Genomic DNA, 24,722 nt, shown 5'->3' with positions numbered 1-24,722 from the left:
TGGGCATGAAATCGTGCAGATTTCAGCAGGCGAGCCTCAGCGCGGCTCCGAACTCCTTACCCCTCTATGGCCCCAGCCTTAGATGTGACGGTAATTTCTTTACTGATGGCTGCAGTATTGTATCTATATAGGCGGATAGATTTTGTGTCAATGATCCTATTCCCGATATTATTGGCCTGCCGGGAGGTTTAAACTAACGACTTGTGTAGTTTAGGAAGATAGTAAAAGACCGGCATCTTCGGGTTATCTGTTTTGATAAAATCATATTCTTTCTTTAAGAGAATGCCCCTCTGTAGACCTTCATCCAAAAGGGACATCATTTCCTTTGTGAATATTATACTGGGATTATTCTTCTGTTTTCTATATGTAGTTCTGTCTCCCAGCAACCTCTCTGCCTCTTCTATATAGTCTACTATATCTAAAACAACCACCCCTCCCCCTTATCTGTGGGCTTGATTATGTAACGGGTATTCCCCCACCCAATCGCAGATGTACTGTAGTGTGAGTGCGGAGAACCTACAGTTACCGAGTGTGGTGCTTTACCTGTTAGGCTCACAGGAGGGCTGAGCTTCCGCCACGGGGAACCTGGGGCAAGTATATTGTCAGTAACCCTGTACTCGGTGCAGCGCCTCCACCTGCGATGGTTCCCAGCAGAGCGGGAATTGTTCCTCGCAGAACACATACAAATACTCAGCACAACGTATGTGTAATAACCAATACCTTTACTTGTGAGCATAAGACACATATAATATCAACAGAATAACAGGTGTCCCTCTCTAGAGGAGACACTGACTACTGCGTCTCGCAGGACGCTCCCACCTACACCAGGTGATCCCACCCCGTGTCCAATAATCCCCACACAATGTCCCGCACTCTTACAGAGAGAGGATATGTGTGACTGTGCAGTCACTAGTGAAGCTAATAGGATCGTTGGTGCACTTGTTGATAAGGGGTTACCTGCCGAGCACTCCAGTGCTCGGGCCTGCAACTGGCTTTACAAAGGATCCAATGACGGAAGAACACCGGAACCACCATCCAGGACGATCCCATGCAGAAAGCCTCTGCAGCGGCAGCGGAGGCCTGCGGCCAACCTTCTGAACGGATGCGCAGCATCTGCCGAGTCACTAACTGACTCTGTGAACTAAAGTGATGCTTGCTGCTACTATAGGCCATCCCTACAGCACAGCAACCTTAAATGTCTCCAGGGGAAAACTCCTAGGGGCATATGGGGTAGCCTGTCCTATGCAGGTGGGTCACTGACCCCCTGCACCCATGCTACCTCTCCCCGTCACCACCCGGGTCCCCTCTGACTAACTTCTACCTAGCACTTCCAACCCCTGCAGCAACGCACTGCAACCTTACACGATGCTCTCTTGTCAGCCCTCACAGCACTGACAGCTGCGACCTGACAAGAATGCACACACACACAAACCTAAGGGCAGAGTCCCTAACCTAGGGGCCGTCCCTTATCACTTACCCACTAACCTGGTGGGGAGTTGGGGCCTGTCTGGGACCTGGGGGAACCTTACCTGGTGTATGAGCCACTTGCTCTCTACACCCTTCCTTCCCCTTCTTGCTCCCAGCTCCAACTGCCGTTCTCAGCGCGCGAAATGTATCTTTTCCTCTCTGTGCAGGGAGATACTCCAGCCCTATTGGCTCCCTGGCGTCACGTGGGGCGCTGCGGAGGCTCATGGGACTTGTAGTCCCTTCCAAGAGCCTTCCCTGGTAGGCTAGGGTTCGAGCGCTCCTTTCTGCACATGCGCAACTCTTCCGGGCCGCCTGCAACTCCCTAGCCTCTTCCCTACTCTGACCCGCGCATGCGCGATCGTGCCGCATGCGTGCGCACCCGCAATGGCGGCCCCCGCTAACCGGGTACGCCGCCGAGCCTCCTACAGCTCGGCTCACTCCCTGCACCGGCCCCCACCTTTGGGAACAGCCGGCGGGTCCGTCGCTGCCTCTGGCGGCACCCGCGACCGTGCTGGCCCAAAGGAGGGGGGTCTCTTGGAGCCAGAGGGCACCAAGGCTACACTTACCACATCTTTTTTTTCAGATAGATGATCTAAGACTTCTCTTTCTTTTTTCGTTAGGTTTAGTCTCTTATTACTCTTATCTTCTATCAATTTTAAATCCTCCTCAATTAGTTTCTGGAATGTTTCCAAGTATGGACCCTTACAATAGCTTGGATAAAATTTTGAGGGTTTCTTCAATGTCGTGTGTATAAACTGCTCATTTGTGTTGCCTGTATTTACTGTGGCTGTTTCTCTTTGATCCTGCTTGGTTTTTGCAAAGTATCTCTTCAGAGTCAGTCACCTCACATATTTCTGGGCATCAATAAAGACCTGAAACGATGATGTTCTGTTAGAGGGGGCAACATTTAGACCTCTACTTAGAAGTGTTTCTTCTTCCTTCAATTTATATTTACTCAAATTAAAAACTCCTATTGTTTCCCTTATTTTATTTATCTTCTCTGATCCCTTCTTCCCCCCTCTGCACCCTCTCTTCTTTCCCCGTTTCTCCCCTCTCTGGAGGTTATGGCTGAATTCGCCCTCAACATTCTTGGATTATAGCCTCCCTGATCTCTGTCTCTCTCCCCATCTCTCCTCTGTCCTAAAAAAGGAAATTCATGATTTTGGTAATGATTTTCCTTTCTCCAAGGGGATCTGCGTCCTTCATATTTATCTCTCCTATTACTGAAATCCCTTCTTTCTAATTAATTCTCCCTAAAATAATATTCCCTTTTATTTGGTTCTCTAAAGTGGAATTCCCTCGCTCTATCCTTTTTGGATTTTCACCCTTCAAACTCTAGCACCTAATGGGTTAAATCTGGAGAAGCAAATTCTTTTAAATAACACCACATAAATAAACCATGTTCAAAGGAAGGTGTTCTCCTCCCCTGATACATAATAGATGAATACAGCCAAATATGTGGATTTCAATAAAGTATATAACATTATTATTTTAAAATAAACTTTGTTTTAGTTAGGATATAGTGAGAGATGTTGGTCATTAGAATCAAGACATAAAAGGATATCAGAAATGAGTTTGGATGTGGATTTTAAATTAATTAAGCAATTAGAAGCTTGAAGGATATAAATACTGTTGTTACCCCATGTGGATTATTGTCACTGAAGAAGCTATTGGCGAAACGTGTCTGACAAACTTTGGGCATCACAGGCCACTGTATTGAGAAGTTGGAGCTTCATCCGGCTTGAAGGCAGCACTGCGACGGATGCGCATGCGCGAGAAGTGTAAGCGGGAGCTGCGGCAAGGAGGACAGCAATAGGGAGAAACCTGGTCTGTGCACAAGTACCAGAAAACCCCCTGTTGCTGACATATCTTTGCAGGAAACCATCTTGATTGCTGGAGCAGAACCCACACCGACAGCCAGGGACTCTGGAGGATGGCTTGTGGAGTCTGGATGGACGCCTTCTCATTGCCATAAATTGTTGGCTGTTTTTGATTTTTCAATCTCTTTTTTTTACTTATTTGTTAATGAAACAGTGTTACACTAAATTTCCCCCTTTTTTCCCCCCAATTTGAGGTGCCATCAAGAAGTCTCCCTTATCCTACTGGAGAATTACTGATTAATGTGAGTGTATTTCCTATTAAGATTAACCGTACATGATTCATTGCCTTTTAACCACACCTGATTGTGGTTCCTTCTTTTTTCCTATAATTGCATGTGTCCTGGAGTCACAAGTGGAATCACGCGCCGGAGGATCCCTTTCCTTTTATGACTGTTACCTATGGAGGTTGGTGAATCACCTCTAAGAAACTCTGGCAGCAGGACTCCATTTTGTGTGGGATTGAACTTTACCATTTACCTTAATACGGTTGGCGCAACTATTCTTTTTCCCTTTCACTCACACATGCCCGTGTGAGTACACATATCATTATTATTCTAAATATCCCCGACAATTCATCTTATTGCAAGTTTGATACTTTTATTCACTGTATGTTTCTTTCTTTTTTGTATGCGCTCAGCATTACCACACTCGCACTCTAACCAAGGATCAGGGGACGATCCTTCCGATTGAGCAGCAGCATCATCAGGGCCAGTATCATTTGTTTTATTTCATACTTTTCTGAATTGAGGGAATCACAACACACCCAGCTATTTTGAAGGAGCGCCACTGTTACCCGTTCTTGCACTTTCCTTACAAATCTGGTCAGAGGTACAATTCCTTTTAACGCGTTTTAGCTGTCCATAGGGAATGTTATTTAACCAATCCTTATGGTGACAGCTGGTACGGTCCACATATGTATTGCAATCTATGGACTTGAAATAAGTTTACATTTGACCTTCTTATTTTCAACATATAGATGCAGATCTAAAAAATGAATATTATCCTTACTCACAGTGTATGTATGTAGAATCCTCCCGAAGGGGGTGTTAGCGCTGCACAGCCGAAATAAAGGACTTGTTGGAGGCTGATGATGAGATTATGAAAAAAACTTTATTGCACATGGTGCAAGCAGATCCTCTTGACGCGTTTCTGCCTGGTTGGCCTTTGTCAAAAGAGTGATCTGCCTGCATAAAAAACACATACATATAGGGTGTGTAAATGTCCACACCTGTTCCTGTTACCAAACCCAACAAGCCACAGGTGTATATCATCACCACTCCGCAATGTGAAAAAAACAGTATATTAAAAGAAGTGACCAAAATGTCTTCACATCAAGCAATTATCTGGCATTATATATAAACGGCCTATTATGCCTGAGAAAGATTATATATTGTGGAGATATGATAATACATATATACATTGGTCATAATTAAAAACAAAGACATATTTAGAAGAAAAAGATATGTGCTGATATGTAAAAGCACACCATGTGTCTTGATCTTATAGTGAACCCATAATATTATTATAATATACCCGACTAAATGGATGGAGGTATAAAGGGAGACAATGCGACTCATAAATTACAATAATAGATAATGGATGTTACCTAGGGGACCATTGAATATTTTTTAGCTTCATTAATATGCAATTATATTCAGGGAGAGGAGAAAGAAAAAGAAAAGAAGAGCAGGGAAGGATAATAAAATGTCAACTAGATAGGTTGATACATGTATACGTTGGTAAATATATTAGATACTGTCACGGTAGCTTGCGACAAGTTGTAATTTACACCAAAACTATATATATAAATATATATATATACCTGGGTTTGAACTGGGACGAGACTTAGATATGATAAATATAATTTATTCCTTGATAAAGGTGAACACAACAGATTATACAATAACAGCAAAATATAGACACTTACTTAAAGATTAGGACAGAAGGCCATCAGGATACAGATTTGGCCACTTCTCCCATAATTCCAGTTGACATCACAGCAAAACAGGCAGGACACATGCATGAAGACATTTGCATGAAGAACATTTGCATCAAGAACATGAACAACAATGGGTAAAAGGTGGTTCTGACTTATATATCATTTTAATCATCTCTTTCCCAGATACGGCGCCGTGCCGTCTAGCAAACGTCCCTTTCAAGCTTTTGAAGCTCGGTTTGGACTTCCAGGTCCCAGTGTAAAAAGTTACACTTACTCTGGTTAATTTTCTTTTGGTCAGTTTGGGCCAAGCATACCACTTAGCCTTTGATGACCAGGCTTGTCATTCCTGCTCATTATCATAGCAGGGGGTGGCAGTTTCTCAGAACTCAACCAAAATTTCATATTTACTGCAAATCATTGCATAACTTCCGTTCCGTAATACACACAGTCAGGTGAGATATATTAATACAATCCTTGACACCTGACGCTCGCAGAGAGACCCTACATTACAGTGTAATATGAAAATTAATAGAGATATTAATATCTGGCATTTAGCAGCCGTTACATATACAGTGTTTAGACTCCAAAAGATGGGCTACATCCAACGGATACACATATGTAATTCTTATCATGTTCAGCCAAGGACATCTCATAATATTCTTATATTTAATAAGGTCACCCATTCAGATATCCTGTTTGGGGTAGCCCCCCCCCCTGGCCCCATCAATAAAACCTTTTGAAGTAGGCTTGTAGCTCCTCGCATAAACAATTAGGTAATTACCTGTTGATCACTAGGTGTCACACCTCTCTGTTGATATGCAAGCTTCCTCACGGGAAGTGTATATCAAACGTGAATAGACTCATATGAGGCACCATTTGGTTCCTCATGCATTACAAAGGCAGGCAGAGGTTATTAGCATTTGGGATGCGCATTGTAAAATTGCCCCAGTGAGGCACAAATATCAAAAATATATGTCCCCCATCTGCATCTATCATGTGGGGCTCTAAAACCTTCTCTTCTCTAAGACACCAGCTAAGAATACCTTGCTGGCAGGCAAGACAGGTTAAAATATTCCCCCCCCCCTTTCCCCTCATGCTCCAGACATCCCTGCCCTGCAGCTATTTCTCATAAGAGGCCACCCATACAAGGCAATCCACTTACACGCTGACACAGGCAGTTGCAGGCCCATGAGGCAAAGGGAATACACAGATAACGCATTAATTAGCCCACTGGGCTTACACAGTTAACCCCTTAAGTCCCAGTGTGTGTGTTATGCAGACACTGATTAACCAGACATTACAATGGAACAGGGGAACAGGGGAAAACACATTTTCATGTTATAACAAGGGTTAAATCACATTTCTGGGCCTCAGCCCAGTTAACCCCTTGTCTCCCTGGTGAGGTTGGAGGGGGGCCCTTGGGGGGTAACCCCGTTAGTCCTGGGCCAAACCCTCACTACCGTCACAGATACATTAGTCAAAAAATGTTTCAATTCCCATTCCACATTTAAACCATAAGGTTGCAATGTGTTCAGAGAAAAGATCCATGACATTTCTTTTTTATTTAAGCGATTTAACCTATCCCCTCCTCTTGCATGAATGGAAACATGCTCAACACCAAAAAATTTAAAATTCTTTAACCCACCCTGGGGACACTGAGAAAAGTGTTTAGCCACTTGATGGAATAAATCCCGTTTGTTAATTAGCCGGATGTGTTCTGAAATTCTGATGTACAATGATCTTATAGTCCTACCTACATATTTATAGTTACATCCACATATGATCACATATACCACGTGAGTTGTTTGACAGTTGATGAATGTATTTATCCTGTACTTGCTATTTGGAAACAATGTATGTATCCTTTTTATGGGAGATGCATATTTACAATATTTACAAAATCCGCACCTGAAAAATCCTTTAGGTATATTTCTTATGTTAGATTGTTTTGGCTGAAACATGCTTCTAGAGATAGATGTGGCTAATGTGTTGGCCTTCCTAAATGCAAATTTAGGTCCTGTTTTAGTAAATAATTCCAAGTCTTTGTCCAGTTTAAGTATATTCCAATGTTTTGAAATTATTTGTCTAATTTGTGACGCTTGTTTGCTGTATTTTGTGATGAATAATGGAGTATCATTTAATCCCCGTTTTTTTTACCTTTATTAGTGTTGTCACTTTTTTTGTGACTTAACAGTTGGGCTCGATCCATAGAATCTGCATTCGTGAAGGCCGTATCTACATTTTCTTGTGTACAGTATATCCTCTTGACAGGAATTTAGACCCTAATGTTTTTGAGTGTTTTAAAAATGTTTCTTGGTTAGAGCAAAGACGTTTGTACCTCATGAATTGTCCCTTAGGAATACCACGGATCAATGCTTTGGGGTGACTGCTATCTGCACGTAAGTATGAATTCCTGGCGTGTGGTTTCGTGAAGATGTCTGTTTGTATACCTGTTTCTGGATCACCATGGATAGTCACATCAAGATAATTAATTTTCTCAGTATTAGTATCAAAAGTGAAGTGAAGATTGATATCATTTCTGAATTGAGGGAATCACAACACACCCAGCTATTTTGAAGGAGCGCCACTGTTACCCGTTCTTGCACTTTCCTTACAAATCTGGTCAGAGGTACAATTCCTCTTAACGCGTTTTAGCTGTCCATAGGGAATGTTATTTAACCAATCCTTATGGTGACAGCTGGTACGGTCCACATATGTATTGCAATCTATGGACTTGAAATAAGTTTACATTTGACCTTCTTATTTTCAACATATAGATGCAGATCTAAAAAATGAATATTATCCTTAAACTGAAGATTCCAATCGTTGTGGTTCAAATTATCAATGAATCCCAGGGCATCTAATTGTGTGCCACGCCAAACGAGGATCACATCGTCTATATAACTATGTCACCGGTCCAGACCCGCCCAAGCTCGCCACCCCTCCAGACATGGTCCTCCTCCCAGGCCCCCATGAATAGATTGGCGTTACTAGGGGCGAATCTGGTCCCCATAGCAGTACCACACAACTGCAAGTAAAAACAATAATTGAACCAGAAGTAGTTGTTGTTTAAAATAAAATGTATTCCTGAAATTAAAAATTCTAATTGTTCTTTATGGAAAGAAACATCTCTCATAAGCACTCTTCTAATTGCCTCCAAGCCTTTACTATGTTCTATACTTGTATAGAGTGACACTACGTCACATGTTATGAACAAATAATCTTCCTCCTAATCTAGTTGATGAAAAATATTTATGACCTGAGTACTATCTCTTAGAAAGGAGTGTAATTGAACCACATATTTTGAGGAAATGGTCAATGTACTCCGACAGATTTTGAGTGATAGAATTTATTCCAGATACTATTGGCCTGCCGGGAGGCCGCTCTAAATTTTTGTGTATTTTGGGGATAAAATAAAAAATAGTCAGTCTGGGGTACTTGTTGTTCAGATAATGATACTCTTTATCATCTATCACTCCTAAAGTCCTGGCCTGTTCGAGCAACTGTTCTAAGATTTTTTTTGAAGCCAATTGTTGGACTGCTTCCTAGAATCTTATATGTAGAGGTATCACCCAAAATACGATTGGCCTCACTCATATAGTAGTCTCTTGACATAACTACTATTCCTCCACCTTTATCTGCTTGTTTAATTACAAGCTATTTATTGGACTGTAATTCTAAAATTTCTTGATGTTCTTTTTTACTTAAATTATACTTTTTATTATTACAATTTTTTTGCTGCAATTCTTCAAATTCCTTGGTAACTAGCTGAAAAAATGTTTCCAGATAGTTACCTTTACAATGTTTAGGAAAAAATTGGGATTTTGGCTTAAGACCTGAATGTTGATAAAGTGCTAAATTATCATCAACAACTACTTCATTTGGTTCTTTACTACATTCCTTAAAAGTTTTTTCTTCTGCACTTTGTTTCAGAAAATAGCGCTTGAGTAAGTTTTCTCAAATATTTGTGAGCATCCACAAATAGCTTACTGTAAATGAATTTGGGCCTTGGGCTGGCGCATAATTCAAACCTTTGTTTAGAAGTGAGACCTGATCTTTCGTTAGTTCCACATCTTATACTATATTAGTGAAAGCACTGTATGCATGCATGCATGCCTGCCTGCCTGGATGTCCGGTGTCCCTAGGGGAAATCTGATTGGTCCCTTGGCCCGCCCCCGCACACCTCTCATTGGCCTGAGGCGGAGTGACGGGCCAAAGGACACAGGGACACAAACACACACACACACAGGGACACACACAGGGACACACACAGGGACACACACACACAGGAACACACACACACAGGGACACACACACACACACACACACAGGGACACACACACAGTAGGGGGGGGTGTACATTAGCAGCATGTATAACCCAGGGGGTGGGGCTCACATACCCACCGGTCCCGGAGCCTCCGCCTCTTCCTCCCCGAACATCAGCCTCCACACCCGCGCGCACCTCCTCCTCTCCCCGTGTTTCCCGCGCTTTCAGCCCCCCCCCCTCCTCCCCCCGGCACCGCTACAGTCAGCGGGGGAGCGAGTGCCCGGGACACAGCGGGGGAGCGGCCACAACAAGCTGCCTCCCACCTCAGATCCACGTGGGACCTTCCGGACGGGTGAGTGAGCGGCCTTCACCTCCCCTCACCCCCCTTCACCCAACCCTCACCCCCTTCACCTCCCCTCACCCCCCTTCCACCCCCTTCACCTCCCCTCCACCCCCTCCCCCCCCGGCGCCGCTACAGTCAGCGGAGGAGCGAGCGCCCGGGACACAGCGGGGGAGCGGCCACAACAAGCTGCCTCCCGCCTCAGATCCACGTGGGAGCTTCCGGATGGCTGAGGGAGCGGCCGGACGGCTGAGGGAGCGGCCGGACGGCTGAGGGAGCGGCTGGACGGCTGAGGGAGCAGCCTTCACCTCCCCTCACCCCCCTTCACCTCCCCTCACCCACCCCTCACCTCCCCTTCACCTCCCCTCCACCTCCCCTTCACCTCCCCTCCACCCCCCCCTTCACCTCCCCTCCACCCCCCCTTCACCTCCCCTCCACCCCCCCCCTTCACCTCCCCTCCACACCCCCCCTTCACCTCCCCTCCACCCCCCCTTTACCTCCCCTCCACACCCCCCCCTTCACCTCCCCTCCACACCCCCCCCTTCACCTCCACTCCACACCCCCCCCCTTCACCTCTCCTCCACCCCCCCCCTTCACCTCCCCTCCACCCCCCCCTTCACCTCCCCTCCACCCCCCCTTCACCTCCCCTCCACCCCCCCTTCACCTCCCCTCCACCCCCACCCCCTTCACCTCCCCTCCACCTCAACCCCCTTTGCACCACCTACCCCCCCTTCCCACCACCTCCCCCCCTTCCCACCACCCCCCCTTCCCACCACCCCCCCTTCCCACCACCTCCTTCCCACCACCTCCCCCCCTTCCCACCACTTCCCCCCTCCTCCCCACCACCCCCCCCCTTCCCCCATCCTCCCCACCCCTCCCCCCTCCTCCCCCCTTCCCACCACCTCCCCCCCCTTCCCACCACCTCCCCCCCTTCCCCCCTCCTCCCCACCACCTCCCCCCCTTCCCCCCCACCACCTCCCCCCTTCCCCCCCACCACCTCCCCCCCACCACCCCCCCCCCTTCCCACCACCTCCCCCCCTTCACCCCTCCTCCCCACCACCTCCCCCCCTTCCCCCCACCACCTCCGCCCCTTCCCCCCTCCTCCCCACCACCTTCCCCCCTTCCCCCCTCCCCTTCCCCCCTCCTCCCCCCATTCCCCCCTCCTCCCCCCCTTCCCCCTTCCTCCCCACCACCTCCCCCCCTTCCCACCACCTCCCCCCTCCAACCCCCCTTCCCACCACCTCCACCCCCCCTTCCCACCACCTCCCCCTCCCTCCCCCCCTCCCTTCCTTCCCCCCCCTCCCTCCAACCCTTCCCCTCCCCCCTCCCCCCTCCCCCTCCCCTTCCCCTCTCCCCCTCCCCCCTCCCCCTCCCCCCCTTCCCCTCCCCCCTTCCCCTCCCCCCCTTCCCCTTCCCCCCCCCTTCCCCTCCCTTCCCCCCTCCTCACCACCTTCCCCCCTCCTCACCTCCTCCCCCCCTTCCCACCTCCTCCCCCCCCCTTCCCACCTCCTCCCCTTTCCCACCTCCTCCCCTTCCCACCTCCTCCCCCCCCTCCTCCCCCCCCTCCTTCCCCCCCCCTTCCCACCTCCTCCCCCCCCCTTCCCACCTCATTGGTCCCTTGGCCCGCCCCCGCACACCTCTCATTGGCCTGAGGCGGAGTGACGGGCCAAAGGACACACAGGGACACACACACACACACACACACGTAGACACACACACACACACGTACACACACACACACACGTATACACACACGTATACACACACGTATACACACACACACACACATACACACACGTACACAAACACACACACGTATACACACACACACACGTATACACAAACACACACACGTAGACACACACACACACACACACACATAGACACACACACACACACACGTAGACACACACACACACGTAGACACACACACACACACGTACACACACACACGTAGACACACACACACATACACACACGTACACACACACATGTATACGTAGACACACACACACATGTACACGTGCACACACACACATGTAGACGTAGACACGTACACACACACACACGTACACGTATACTCACACACATGTACACGTACACACACACATGGAGACATACACTCACACACAGGTATACATACACATAATGTATACACACACACATGTATACACACACACATGTATACACACACATGTATACACACACACATGTATACACACACACATGTATACACACACATGTATACACACACATGTGTATACACACACACACATGTGTATACACACACACACGTGTATACACACACATGTGTATACACACGTCTATACACACACAAACATGTTGTATACACAATATATACATACACACAATGTATACATACACACACATTTATACATACACACACATGTATACACACACATGTGTATACACACACATGTGTATACACACACATGTGTATACACACACATGTATACACACACACACATGTGTATACACACGTGTATACACACACAAACATGTTGTATACACAATATATATATACACACAATGTATACATACACACATGTATACATACACACACATGTATACACACACACACACATGTATACACACACATGTACACATACACACACACACACACACACACACATGTATATACACACAAACACACACATACAATGTATACACACAAACATGTATACACACACACACACTATCCCCAGCACCACCACATCAGCACACCGGTATCCCATGCCCCCCCAGCACACTGGCATTCTCGGCTCCCCGCCATTCTCAGCCCCCATCAGCACCCACACATCGCCACCTTTGCACTTCCCCCATCGGCACACCCACATCCGCACCCCCACATCAGCACCAAACCCTCCCAAATCAGCACACCGATACAATCACCATCAGTACAGCCACAGCAGCACTACCACCGCACATGGGCCGTGTGGACCACTCCCCACCCAAATGCCACACCCACACCACAAACATCCCGGGCAACGCCGGGGCTCTCAGCTAGTTTCTAATATTAAAGATACCTTTAGGTTGAGTTACCTCATCCTCTTTTTTGTTCCACCTTCTCCCACCTCTGGTCCCTCTCCATTTTTTCTTTTTAGGGGTGAGGCCACTAGTGACACTTCTTTTAGGGGAGAAAATCTGTTTGAATGGAGACACGGATTCAAGTTTTTTTCACCATTTTTTTCATTCTCCGTGGTCTCCTTTCCCCCTAAAAAAGGAGAGTCCGAAAAATATCTGACCCCCACCCCCCTCTTGGTTATCAACAGATTTATATGCTTCTTGCGGTTTGGAATAACCATGTTTTCCATAAACATTTTTTGATGCTTCCTGTGGTCTAGAATATTCATGCTGATCATATGGGAATTTAGAATCTCTCCACTGATCTCTTCTGGGATGTTTACTAAACCTTTTGTATCCTCCCTTGTGATAATTTGGTCCCCAATGTGGAGGTTGATGAAAATTTTGATTCTCTCTATATGAATAAGGATTTTCATAGTACTGTCTCTTGTGATAATTAAAATTACCCCCTCTATAATTATTCCCCATTTGGGGATTATACTCTCTAGGGGGATACTGATTCTGATTATAATCATAAACTCTAAAATCTCTCAAAGGTTCCTTATGGGTAGAATATTGTCTATCAAACTTGGTGACATGAATCTGGTCATCTGACACTAGTATTTTAGGACTACTTATTGAATCGGTTGATTTTAACCTCTCGTTCGGTTTAGAAGTATCCTTATCTTTTATCTCCACATTTTTATTTGACCAATTGCTAACCTGGTCCTTTAAGTAGTCTAATTTGTCTCTCTGAAACTTTTTTGTTTTATGCCAATAACAGATTCTTCCAATTTTTTAATTTTAGCCTGAACCTCTTTATCTCGTTTAAAATTCTGTCAAAATTTGCACGTGAGGGACATTAAAACAGATGGATTTTCTAAGATGGGTGTTGTCTTGCCCAAGTGTGAAAGCTGAATTGAATTAAGACACTTCAAGGGATGATTTGAAGACAGACAGACAATTTGAAATATGGTTTTACCTAGCAATAACTTAAGTAGACACAGCAGGGGATGGTTTGACGACAGACAATTTGAAATATGGTTTACCCGAGAAGAGAAGAAAAAGATGATCAGTAATTCAATAGAGTTCCCAACTTCCTTTTAAACTTCAGCACTAACATTCTACTTTAAACCTGTCTGCTTAAAACATGGCTGCAAAAAATGACAAGGAATCCACTTTGGGTCCCATGGACACTGCAGTATGACTGGATTCTTACTGTGTTACTCCATCGCAACTTGGCCTTCCAATTCCATGCCTTGTGGAAAGTAGACTGTAATACTGCAAAGGTATTGCCGTCACGCTTCCTGGAGCGCCTCACTTGCTCAGGCGGTTCAAACTTTTTAATCTTGTTTTTCAATTGGGCGGTGTCCTCCGCTCTCACTGTACCGTTGTCTTCACTGGCATTCGTTTCTGTGGGATACAGACGCTTGGGCCGGGCCAATACCTTTTTCTCCAAATTTAGCTGAGAAACCTCCAGCTGGGCAGCAGTAGAGTCCAACATAGCATCATGCTCAGTCTTTAGGGCCTTGAGTGCCTCGTACAAGTCACGCTTTTGTTTCTCTGCCATCTTGCGGCCAGCACGCTCAGACTCCAGATCCTTCCTCAGGTCTTGAAGCTATCCTTCTGCATTTCTTTTTTCACTCAGTGCAGATGCCAGTTCAGCTTCTTTGGCGTTGAGTCACGATACAACATCTGTCAGCTGATTCAGCACAAGGCTTAAACCGGCTTCCTTTTTTCCATTTCTGGCCTGAAGCAAAAATCCACCTTTGCTCACAGCTAACAAAATCCATTTTGAAATTATAATACACACCGTCGTGCCAGGCAGAGAAAAGACCCCACAAGTGGGTTCAACAACCATAAATATTACAACAAAACAAACTGCCTGCAACAGACTAAGCAAATAATGAGTACTTAAATTAGTAATATAATAACCACTAACGGTGCTAGGGACTAGAAATAATATCCCCCCTACATATCCTCTTTTTCTTCGCTATACTGTACATCTTTTTACTCTCTCCCTTTTCCTATGGGATACTGTTCTTATGTTATGTTTCCGTGTGCTGTATACTAGAGGCCATTATCTCTAGGTATATTTTCTTCTTTTAAATCACCATTTTATTTAGTTTCCAAAAAAGTGCTACAAAACCCCAGGCAACACCACCCTTGGGAGATTGAAAACTCCCTCACGAAGGTCCCAATGCCGGTTAGCCTTCGCGCCTTGAGCTGACAGTTACAGGGGTACCCCGATCGGGAGAAAGCAAGGTTCAAATACCAGTGGGGTGCATGGTAGGCCCAATCACATTCTTCCTTTGGGATTTCGGGCATGAGCACGCCGATGCTGCATACTGATAGTGAATAGTAAATCCGCCAATGCCCTGCCCCCCACAGCTAAATGCTTTTCATTCTGGGTTAGAGTTACAAATACAAAATAAAGTTGTGTGTGTGTCTCCTGGATTCTGACTATAGATGTTTGCCTCAGATTCCCATATGAACACCTCCCTCAGCCTGGCAATGTGCTTGTGGGGAGGTAACGCCAGCGCATGTGTAACAGGAATCTCTGCCATAGAGGTGTGCAAGTGTAACCATCAGTGGGAAAGGTCCCTGCGTGAGGTGGCACCACTTGTTACATCATTACTGCATATGTCAATAATAAAGGGACACTTAACCCCTCAGGTGCCTTTTCATGTCTACGTGTAACCTGTGAAATAGATGGTCAGCCCTTGCTGCTCCCTAGAGATATTAAAGGAACATGATATACAGTATTTAAAGGCGGCTGCATTAATGTCCCTCACTGGGGACGTTAGTATGTGTCTCTGTCCTCTACCTCAGTATTCACGGGACACTGTAGGACATTTGGTCGCGGCCGTTTCGCCACGACTCACCACACCGCTAGCCTTTTCACCGCTAAATTAAGTGCCTAAACCCCTGTCATGGGAGAGGGGGTTTGGCCCGGGATTAAAGTGGTTACACCCCATTCGGCCACCCACTACTCTCACATGGAAAGCAAAGGTTTTACTGGACTGTGGTCCAGTAATGTGTTTTTACCTTGCGTCAGCATCCTAATGTATATTCCCCTGTTACAATGTATTATCACCATGTAAGTGTCTGCACCACACACACTGGGGCTTAAGGGGTTAATGAGCTACAGTTTTAGGAACATACAAATATGTGTGGTGTCTTTTCAGAAATATCTGGGCTTCAAAAGGCTTGATTGAAGTTGGGTGTGAAAAGTACAGAGGGGGTTTGTGTATGTTAATACCTAATTTGCAGTCCATGGGTATATTGCTGGTAGAGACAGCTACGACCCAGGTCTGGAGCATTGGGTGTGAAATATAGCACCTGTGACAAACGTTCTCTACGCAGGAGGTCCAGCTTCAAAGCATTTCTTGACAAGGGGTTATGGGGGCCAGGGGTGCAGTTACAGAAGGAGATATCAGAATGAGTGACCTAATTAAATATAAGAATATTATGAGATGTCCTCGGCTGAACATGCTAAAAGTAACACCTGTGGATCCGTGGGACCGATTCGCACATAATGATTACAGACACATGATGTCTAGCAGGTACTAAGAGACAAATATTAATATCTCTCTTAATTTTAGTATTACATGGTAATATTTAGTCTCATTGGGAGCGTCATGCGTGCCGGAATGTATTAATATGTCTCGCGTGCCAGTAAGTATTACTGAACTGAAGTTATTTAGATAGGAAAAGCAGTTTTTAAACGTCCTTGGGTGGGAGGAGTTTTACTCTGGGTTAGACTGTCAACCTCACCACTGATTTATGAGAGGGGCTGGGTTTAGGTTGTGTTCAATGGGAAATAATTGTATATAAACAAGGCTCAGCCTATGGCTAGTGTCTTTGTGATTTTCAAGATTGCTGTATGAACTGCCAGTCCAGATTTGACTGTTTCATCATTCCATCTTAAGTAAGTGTCTATATTTTGTCTGTTATTTGTTTATCTCGTGTGTTCACCTTTTTCAAGGAATATATTATATTTTATCATATCTCAGCCGTGTCCAGTTCAACCCAGGTATTTTTGGTGTAAATTATATCTTGTCATAAAGTTACCGTGACAAGCATATAATTAACTGGTGGCAGCGGTGGGATTGAACTGAACCTGTATTACAGTGTACTGCGGGACTCTGTAATATAGTGGGAACTCGAGGTGAATTGCGATTTCCTAAGGCTAAAGATATTGGACACAGTGTACAACATATAACACAAGATATGGCACCTCCTCACTGTTCCCCTACTTGTGAGAAGTATTGCCTCCAGAACCAAAGTGCTGGCCATCCACGTGACTGGAGCTGGGTACCGAAACCGGAGGAGTGCATCAAGTCGGCGCGGGGACTGGCAGCCGGCAAGGCTGAGAGGCGGCGATCGGTGAGCATGAAACCCGTCCGGCTGAGCAAAGCACCACCGCTTCAGCTGCTGTAACCATCAAACCGCTTGGAGAGCAGGGAATGGACCCAGCTCCGGGATGGCAGAGATTTGGGGAGGGATCAGGTGGTCTCGGAGACCACGGAAGTCTTGCACCAGTAGAGGTAACGGCCGTTGCGGCGGCCCGTCCGTTTTCCATGAAAGAGCTAGCACTGGTGTGTGCGTTGGGCAAGACGTGGTTCCCGGCGAAGTGGACCCAGTTCCTGGCATCGGTGCCGCACCGACCCGCTTACCCCCTCCCAGGACACGGCACTCAAGCATCTCCTCTCTGGACTCAGCAGCCCCTTGCGGGGGGTAGTCCACCGGCGGCAGAAAAGCTCCGGCACGAGCCCGGCGCTCAAGCAACTCCGCTCTGGACTCAGCAGCCTCTTGTGGGAGGTAGTCCACCGGCAGCGGAGACGCTCCGGAATGAGCCCGGAGATCAAGCTCTTCCGCTCTGGACTCAGCAGCCCCTTGCTGGGGGGTTGTCCACCGGTGGTGGAGGAGCTCCGGCAGGCGCCGCACGCTATCACTGTCAACAAGCGGGCCACAATAATGCTCGGTGCTGTCAACAAGCTTGTGCCACCCCAGGGATGCCTGCCAGCCAAGAGCTAAGGCGGTTGCATCTGGAGGGGTGCCCCTGAGCTCATCCCTGGTAAGGGGGAGACAAGGTCAGGGAGGTAGGTGTACTCAGATAGTTCCAGTTTCTGGGTTAGGATTGCCTAGGGGGGAGCGGAGTGCAGGTGGGCTGCAGGGAGGTAAGCAGCAGGAGTCATCAGCAGGGGCTGAGGTGCTGGGCCTAGGGGAGGCTAGGCAGGGAGACACTATGGAGCAGGGGGAGATAGGTCAGTGGGGTGTCAGGCAGCTGGCAGAAGCTAGGGATGGGCTAGGTAGGCAGGAGGTTCTTTGTTCTGACTTTCCAGGAGTGACCCCCCTGACAGATTCCCCAGGGTTCCCAGAGGTAGGGCTGTGGGTAGGTAGGCATCCAGGAGCTGTAGCCAGGGCTAGGGGGGTACAGCAGAGGGTTCTGTCCCCAGGGCAGCCAAGAGTAGCTACAGGGAGGAAGGGCAGCACAGTGGAGGGGAGAGGAGTGATGCTGGCCCTAGCAGCAGTGGTGGTAGCAGGTGCTTGTTTCCTGGCCTTCAGTTGTGTGGGCAGGAACAAAGCATCTGGGTACTTTGTCCCAGGAGGCACAGGAGAGGGTAGGAGTCAGCACCCCAGGTGGTTTCTGGAATCTAGAAGTCATGCCACTCGGGGTGGGGACTGCCCCAGAGCCAGGGAGGAGAGGCAAGGGTATTGCGGAGCAGCTACAGGGGAGCACAGGGCCAGGGCAGGTAGGGTCCCTACAGGATAGTGACATAGCTCTTTCCCAGACTTGGTTGACAGGAAAGCAACGGCCTGTGCTTGATAGCTGGTCTCTCGCTGGTGCAGAGACATGCCAGTCTCTGAGCAGTATGCAGCCTGGTCTGCAGAGGTGCCCCTTCACAATGGGCTTGGTTCACCAGGCACTGGGTGGGGGGCAGAGGGTGGCAAAGGAGGATGCCCGGCGGCCACGTTGGAGCCCTGCTCAGCAGGGTCTGGACTTCACTATCCAATGTGGCCAGGACAATGTACTGGACAATGCCGGAGGACCATTTTGCCAGGCCAACCCCTCAGGACTTATTGAGTGCTTCAAGGATGCCAGTGGTGTCCCAGTGCCAGGGTGGGCAGCTGGGGCACAAGGCACCCATTGAGCAGGGGAGGTGTCATGGGAGAGGGGGTTTGGCCCGGGATTAAAGGGGCTACACCCCATTTGGCCATCCCCTACTCTCACCTGGGAAGCAAGGGGTTAACTGGACTGTGGTCCAGTAATGTGTTTTTACCTTGCTTCAGCATCCTAATGTATATTCCCGTTACAATGTATTATCACCATGTAAGTGTCTGCACCACACACACTGGGGCTTAAGGGGTTAATGAGCTACAGTTTTAGGGACATACAAATATGTGTGGTGTCTTTTCAGAAATATCTGGGCTTCAAAAGGCTTGATTGAAGTTGGGTGTGAAAAGTACAGAGGGGGTTTGTGTATGTTAATACCTAATTTGCAGGCCAAGGGTATATTGCTGGTAGAGACAGCTAGGACCCAGGTCTGGAGCATTGGGTGTGAAATATAGCACCAGTGACAAACGTTCTCTACGCAGGAGGTCCAGCTTCAAAGCATTTCTTGACAAGGGGTTATGGGGGCCAGGGGTGCAGTTACAGAAGGAGATATCAGAATGAGTGACCTAATTAAATATAAGAATATTATGAGATGTCCTCGGCTGAACATGCTAAAAGTAACACCTGTGGATCCGTGGGACCGATTCGCACATAATGATTACAGACACATGATGTCTAGCAGGTACTAAGAGACAAATATTAATATCTCTCTTAATTTTAGTATTACATGGTAATATTTAGTCTCATTGGGAGCGTCATGCGTGCCGGAATGTATTAATATGTCTCGCGTGCCAGTAAGTATTACTGAACTGAAGTTATTTAGATAGGAAAAGCAGTTTTTAAACGTCCTTGGGTGGGAGGAGTTTTACTCTGGGTTAGACTGTCAACCTCACCACTGATTTATGAGAGGGGCTGGGTTTAGGTTGTGTTCAATGGGAAATAATTGTATATAAACAAGGCTCAGCCTATGGCTAGTGTCTTTGTGATTTTCAAGATTGCTGTATGAACTGCCAGTCCAGATTTGACTGTTTCATCATTCCATCTTAAGTAAGTATCTATATTTTGTCTGTTATTTGTATATATCTTGTGTGTTCACCTTTTTCAAGGAATATATTATATTTTATCATATCTCAGCCGTGTCCAGTTCAACCCAGATATTTTTGGTGTAAATTATATCTTGTCATAAAGTTACCATGACAACCCCCTTCCCTAAAACCCCTGTATCCTAAGCCCCCCTTACCTTAAACCCGTATCCTAAAACCCCCACTCTAACCGCTAAAACTACTTAAATTAACCCCATAAACAGTAATAACATTTACATTAGAAGCGGCTAGTGGGGGAGAGTCAGTCTTCAGCCTAACACCTGCGGCGTAATAGTCACGGCAAAACTATTCTGAGTCAAAGCTAAGTGAGGCTACACACCATTTCAGCATAATGGGAAACGCACATTTTATTAGAACCAACAGCATGGAAATATAAAACATTAAGAACACTTTTCTTTAAATAAAACAACAATAAGAATTATACAAATAACCTGCATTTAAAATGTTATAACTTTTTTAAACTTTTAAAATGCTCGTTTTATGCACAATAAACTAAATTCACTTTTCATTGCAATTTAGCATAACACAGATACACGTGTGCACCTATATGTGAGCGTCTTAGTCGCTGGTTATCTCTAAGAATGCCTGACTTTAGAGATAGGTCTCGCCACTATGTGTCCTCAGGCTGGATAAGTCACTAAATCCCTTCCCACATTCATGCGGTCTCTCCCCTGTGTGTGTCCTCTTGTGTATGTTCAGACCGGATAACTGACTAAATCCCTTCCCACATTCCCCACATACATGTGGTCTCTACCCTGTGTGTGTCCTCTTGTGTGTGTTCAGGTTGGATGAGTCCCTAAATCCCTTCCCACATTCCCCACATACATGCGGTCTCTCCCCTGTATGTGTCCTCTTGTGTATGTTCAGGTGGGATAACAGACTAAATCCCTTTCCACATTCCCCACATACATGCGGTCTCTCCCCTGTATGTGTCATCTTGTGTGTATTCAGATTGGATAACTGACTAAATCCCTTCCCACATTCCCCACATACATGCGGTCTCTCCCCTGTGTGTGTCCTCTTGTGTGTGTTTAGGTTGGATGAGTCCCTAAATCCCTTTCCACATTCCCCACATACATGCGGTCTCTCCTCTGTGTGTGTCCTCTTGTGTGTGTTCAGGTTGGATGAGTCCCTAAATCCCTTCCCACATTCCCCACATAAATGCGGTCTCTCCCCTGTGTGTGTCCTCTTGTGTGCGTCCAGGTTGGATGAAACACTAAATCTCTTCCCACATTCCCCACATACATGCGGTCTCTCCCCTGTGTGTGTCCTCTTGTGTCTGTTCAGGCTGGATAAGTCACTAAATCCCTTCCCACATTCCCCACATACATGCGGTCTCTCCCCTGTGTGTGTCCTCTTGTGTGTATTCAGGTTGGATGAGTCCCTAAATCCCTTCCCACATTCCCCACATACATGCGGTCTCTCCCCTGTGTGTGTCCTCTTGTGTTTGTTCAGGTTGGATGAGTTCCTAAATCCCTTCCCACATTCCCCACATAAATGCGGTCTCTCCCCTGTGTGTGTCCTCTTGTGTATGGTGAGACCGGATAACTGACTAAATCCCTTCCCACATTCCCCACATACATGCTTTCTGTGCCCGGTCTGTGTTCTCTTCTGTGCATTCTGGTCTGATAACCAAGTCAGACTCTTCCCACTTTCTCCAAGATCTTTTCCTGTGGCAGCTGCTAATATATAGATTTTGGAATGGGAAGCAGTTACATTTTTTATTAATTGCCTTGACTGGTTGAAAGATGCATTTTCTGTCATATTTATTGGAATGTTGCAAGATTTTTCTGTCTTCATCTTTTCCATATACTCATTTGGGTGTTTGATCTTCAGATGTTTGACGAGGTAATCATGACTGCTAAAAGCAACCTTGCAGTGCTGGCATTGGTGGATTATTGGTGCGTGTTTTTGTACTAGACGAGACAAAAAAAGTCACTGTTACACAAACTGTCTTACGAAAGATCATGCAAGAGAGGTAAGTTGGCATATCACAAAAAATTCAGGATGAAACTGTAGATGTACTTTGTAAAAATGAAGGGTTTAACACAACATGTGCAGCATTAGGGCCGGGAGAGTAGATGTAGTGTATCATACATTTAAAGTGTTTAATAATATTTAACCATTTAAAAGGAAATCTGACTAGCTGCAAAACACCAATTAAAGTGGCAAAAATATTTTCAAATCCTTAGTCCCTGAGGTAATAAATGGGGGTTATCAATTTATTTTAATTTGTTGATTAATTTATTACTGGGTTACCATTTATCGCCAATATGGATATCTGCCCCCCCCTCCCACCCCCAAAAGTATGGAGAAGGTTTGGAACGGCTCATGATCCGAAGCATACCACATCATCTGTAAAACACGGTGGAGGCAGTATTATGGCATGGGCATGCATGGCTTACAATGGCACTGGGTCACTAGTGTTTATTGATGATGTGACAGAAGACAGAACAGCCGGGTTAATTCTGAAGTGTATAGGGATATATTGTCTGCTCAGATTCAGCCAAATTCAGCGAAGTTGATTGGACGGCGCTTCACTTTACAGATGGACAATGACCCAAAACATACTGCGAAAGCAACCCAGGAGTTATTTAAGGCAAAGAAGTGGAATATTCTGCAATGGCCGAGTCAATCACCTGATCTCAACCCGATCGAGCATGCATTTCACTTGCTGAAGACAAAACTTAATGCAGAAAGACCCACGAACAAACAACTGAAGACAGCTGCAGTAAAGGCCTGGCAGACCATCACAAAGGAGGAAACCCAGCGTTTGGTGATGTCCATGCGTTCCAGACTTCAAGCAGTTATTGCCTGCAAAGGATTCTCGACAAAGTATTAAAAATGAACATTTTATTTATGATTGTGTTAATTTGTCCAATTACATGTGAGCCCCTGAATAATGGGAAAGGAAAAAACGGGTGACACGGCGGTCACAGCTCCTCCAATCAGCCAAACGCATTAGAAAAAATAAAAAACGTTATTAAATTAACAATGTGAACATCAGCAAGAATAAAACTCTGACGCGTTTCGTCCGGATGCAGACTTTATCAAAGAGTGAATTTCCTAATCATGAGACCATTCCTATATAGGTTGAACTACAATCCGATTGGCTACAGAATAACTGGGGCAAACCTCCCCTTCTCTCCTGATGATTAATGAATTAACATTAAATCACACTATATATTCGGATATAAGAAGTGTCTCATGCAAATAACAAACACAGTGAAATGTCAAAACAAACATATTAATCGAAGAAAAAATGAATAAAAACAAGGGTTAAAAACAATAGTGTTGAATTGGTCACAAATTTGCTACTAAAAGATGGTGGAGGAATTAAAGGTATACACATTGTTAATTTAATAAAGTTTTTTATTTTTTCTAATGCGTTTGGCTGATTGGAGGAGCTGTGTCACCTGTTTTTTCCTTTCACTTTGTTCGTCATTTCCGGCTGGGGCACGCGGACACCACATACAGCAGGCAATCGTGCTGCTCAACAATCAGCATCATAGGCAGATCACAGAAGTATATCGTGAGTACTGACCGCTGATTCTAACATCCGAGGACACATGGTGCAGGTGAGGTTTATGTTTACCGGAATTCATGGACTTACCTTTGGGCATTTCTCTGGACGTGTCCATCTGTACTTCTACCGGCGTTGCTAGCCCCCCCACCCTGTATTAGTTCGACTGGATGCAGTTTCTAAGTGTTTTAAAACAGTAACTAAGTGGTGTCTTTCTCTTGCTACTATTGGACTGATATATCTACTACCTCGGTTTTGGTAGCCGCAGATTCATATGGGGGTCATTCCCCAATTTTTTCTATACCCCTGAAATAATGGGACTGCGTATGAAAATGGTTGCAATTCCTAAACGTTTCATACGATATTTTTGATCAACCCCTTGAATTAAAGCTGAAAGTCTGCACTTCTATTGCATCTCAGTTGTTTCATATCAAATCCATTGTGGTGGCGGACAGACCCAAAAATTTGAAAATTGTGTCAGTGTCCAATTATTTCTGGACCTAACTGTATTTTGAATGTTCTTGATTGTTTTTTTTTACACGTGTATATATTTTGTGTCAATGTTTAAAACCTCATTTGTCTAACAGTGATATTGGGCATTAGTTGACAAGGGGGCGGTGTGGCGAAAATGGGGGTAATCAGCGCATTAATAAAGGCAGTGGGCTCGGCTGGTTACCCCTATTTCGTATTGGGGATGCAGGGGTTAATATTATATGCTGTTCCCCTTTTAAGACTGCTAATTTAGGAACGGAGTGAGCCAGCACCCTGATTTTTGGGGGTGCAGCCTCAGTGTAACCCCCCAAGAACACACATATTAAAAATATAACTTTGTCATAAGGGAAACATATATTTTTGATGAAGTGCCTTTCTGTTGCAGTTTTAAAATGTACCGGCAGGATGCTATTTTTTTCTGCCTGCCTTTGTAATGCATTAAGGAACAAATGTTATGCATACATGAAAGACCCCAGATTCTTAAAGTGTCACTTAATCAGGATGTT

At 45.9% G+C, this 24,722-nt stretch overlaps 1 protein-coding gene across 6 annotated transcripts in view; it reads right to left on the bottom strand.

Moving 5' to 3' along the window:
- Positions 1 to 20,522: 20,522 nt before the first annotated feature.
- Positions 20,523 to 24,722, bottom strand: part of LOC142466796 (uncharacterized) — a 361,893-nt gene continuing 357,693 nt past the window's right edge. For 5 of the 6 annotated variants that reach the window (XM_075572225.1, XM_075572223.1, XM_075572224.1 and 2 more), the window contains one exon: positions 20,523 to 22,117. In XM_075572225.1, coding sequence (XP_075428340.1) covers positions 20,952 to 22,010 — 1,059 coding nt within the window. In that variant the 5' untranslated portion in view covers positions 22,011 to 22,117 and the 3' untranslated portion in view covers positions 20,523 to 20,951. Of the gene's footprint in view, positions 22,118 to 22,840; positions 23,571 to 24,722 lie in introns of those variants that run through there. The other variant, XM_075572227.1, reaches the window with a different exon arrangement.

This window comes from Ascaphus truei, chromosome 15 (assembly GCF_040206685.1).
Source record: "Ascaphus truei isolate aAscTru1 chromosome 15, aAscTru1.hap1, whole genome shotgun sequence".
NCBI classification, from domain to species: Eukaryota; Metazoa; Chordata; class Amphibia; order Anura; family Ascaphidae; genus Ascaphus; species Ascaphus truei.
The sequence above is the reverse complement of the archived record's forward strand: the minus strand, read 5'-3'. Positions and strand labels throughout refer to the sequence as shown.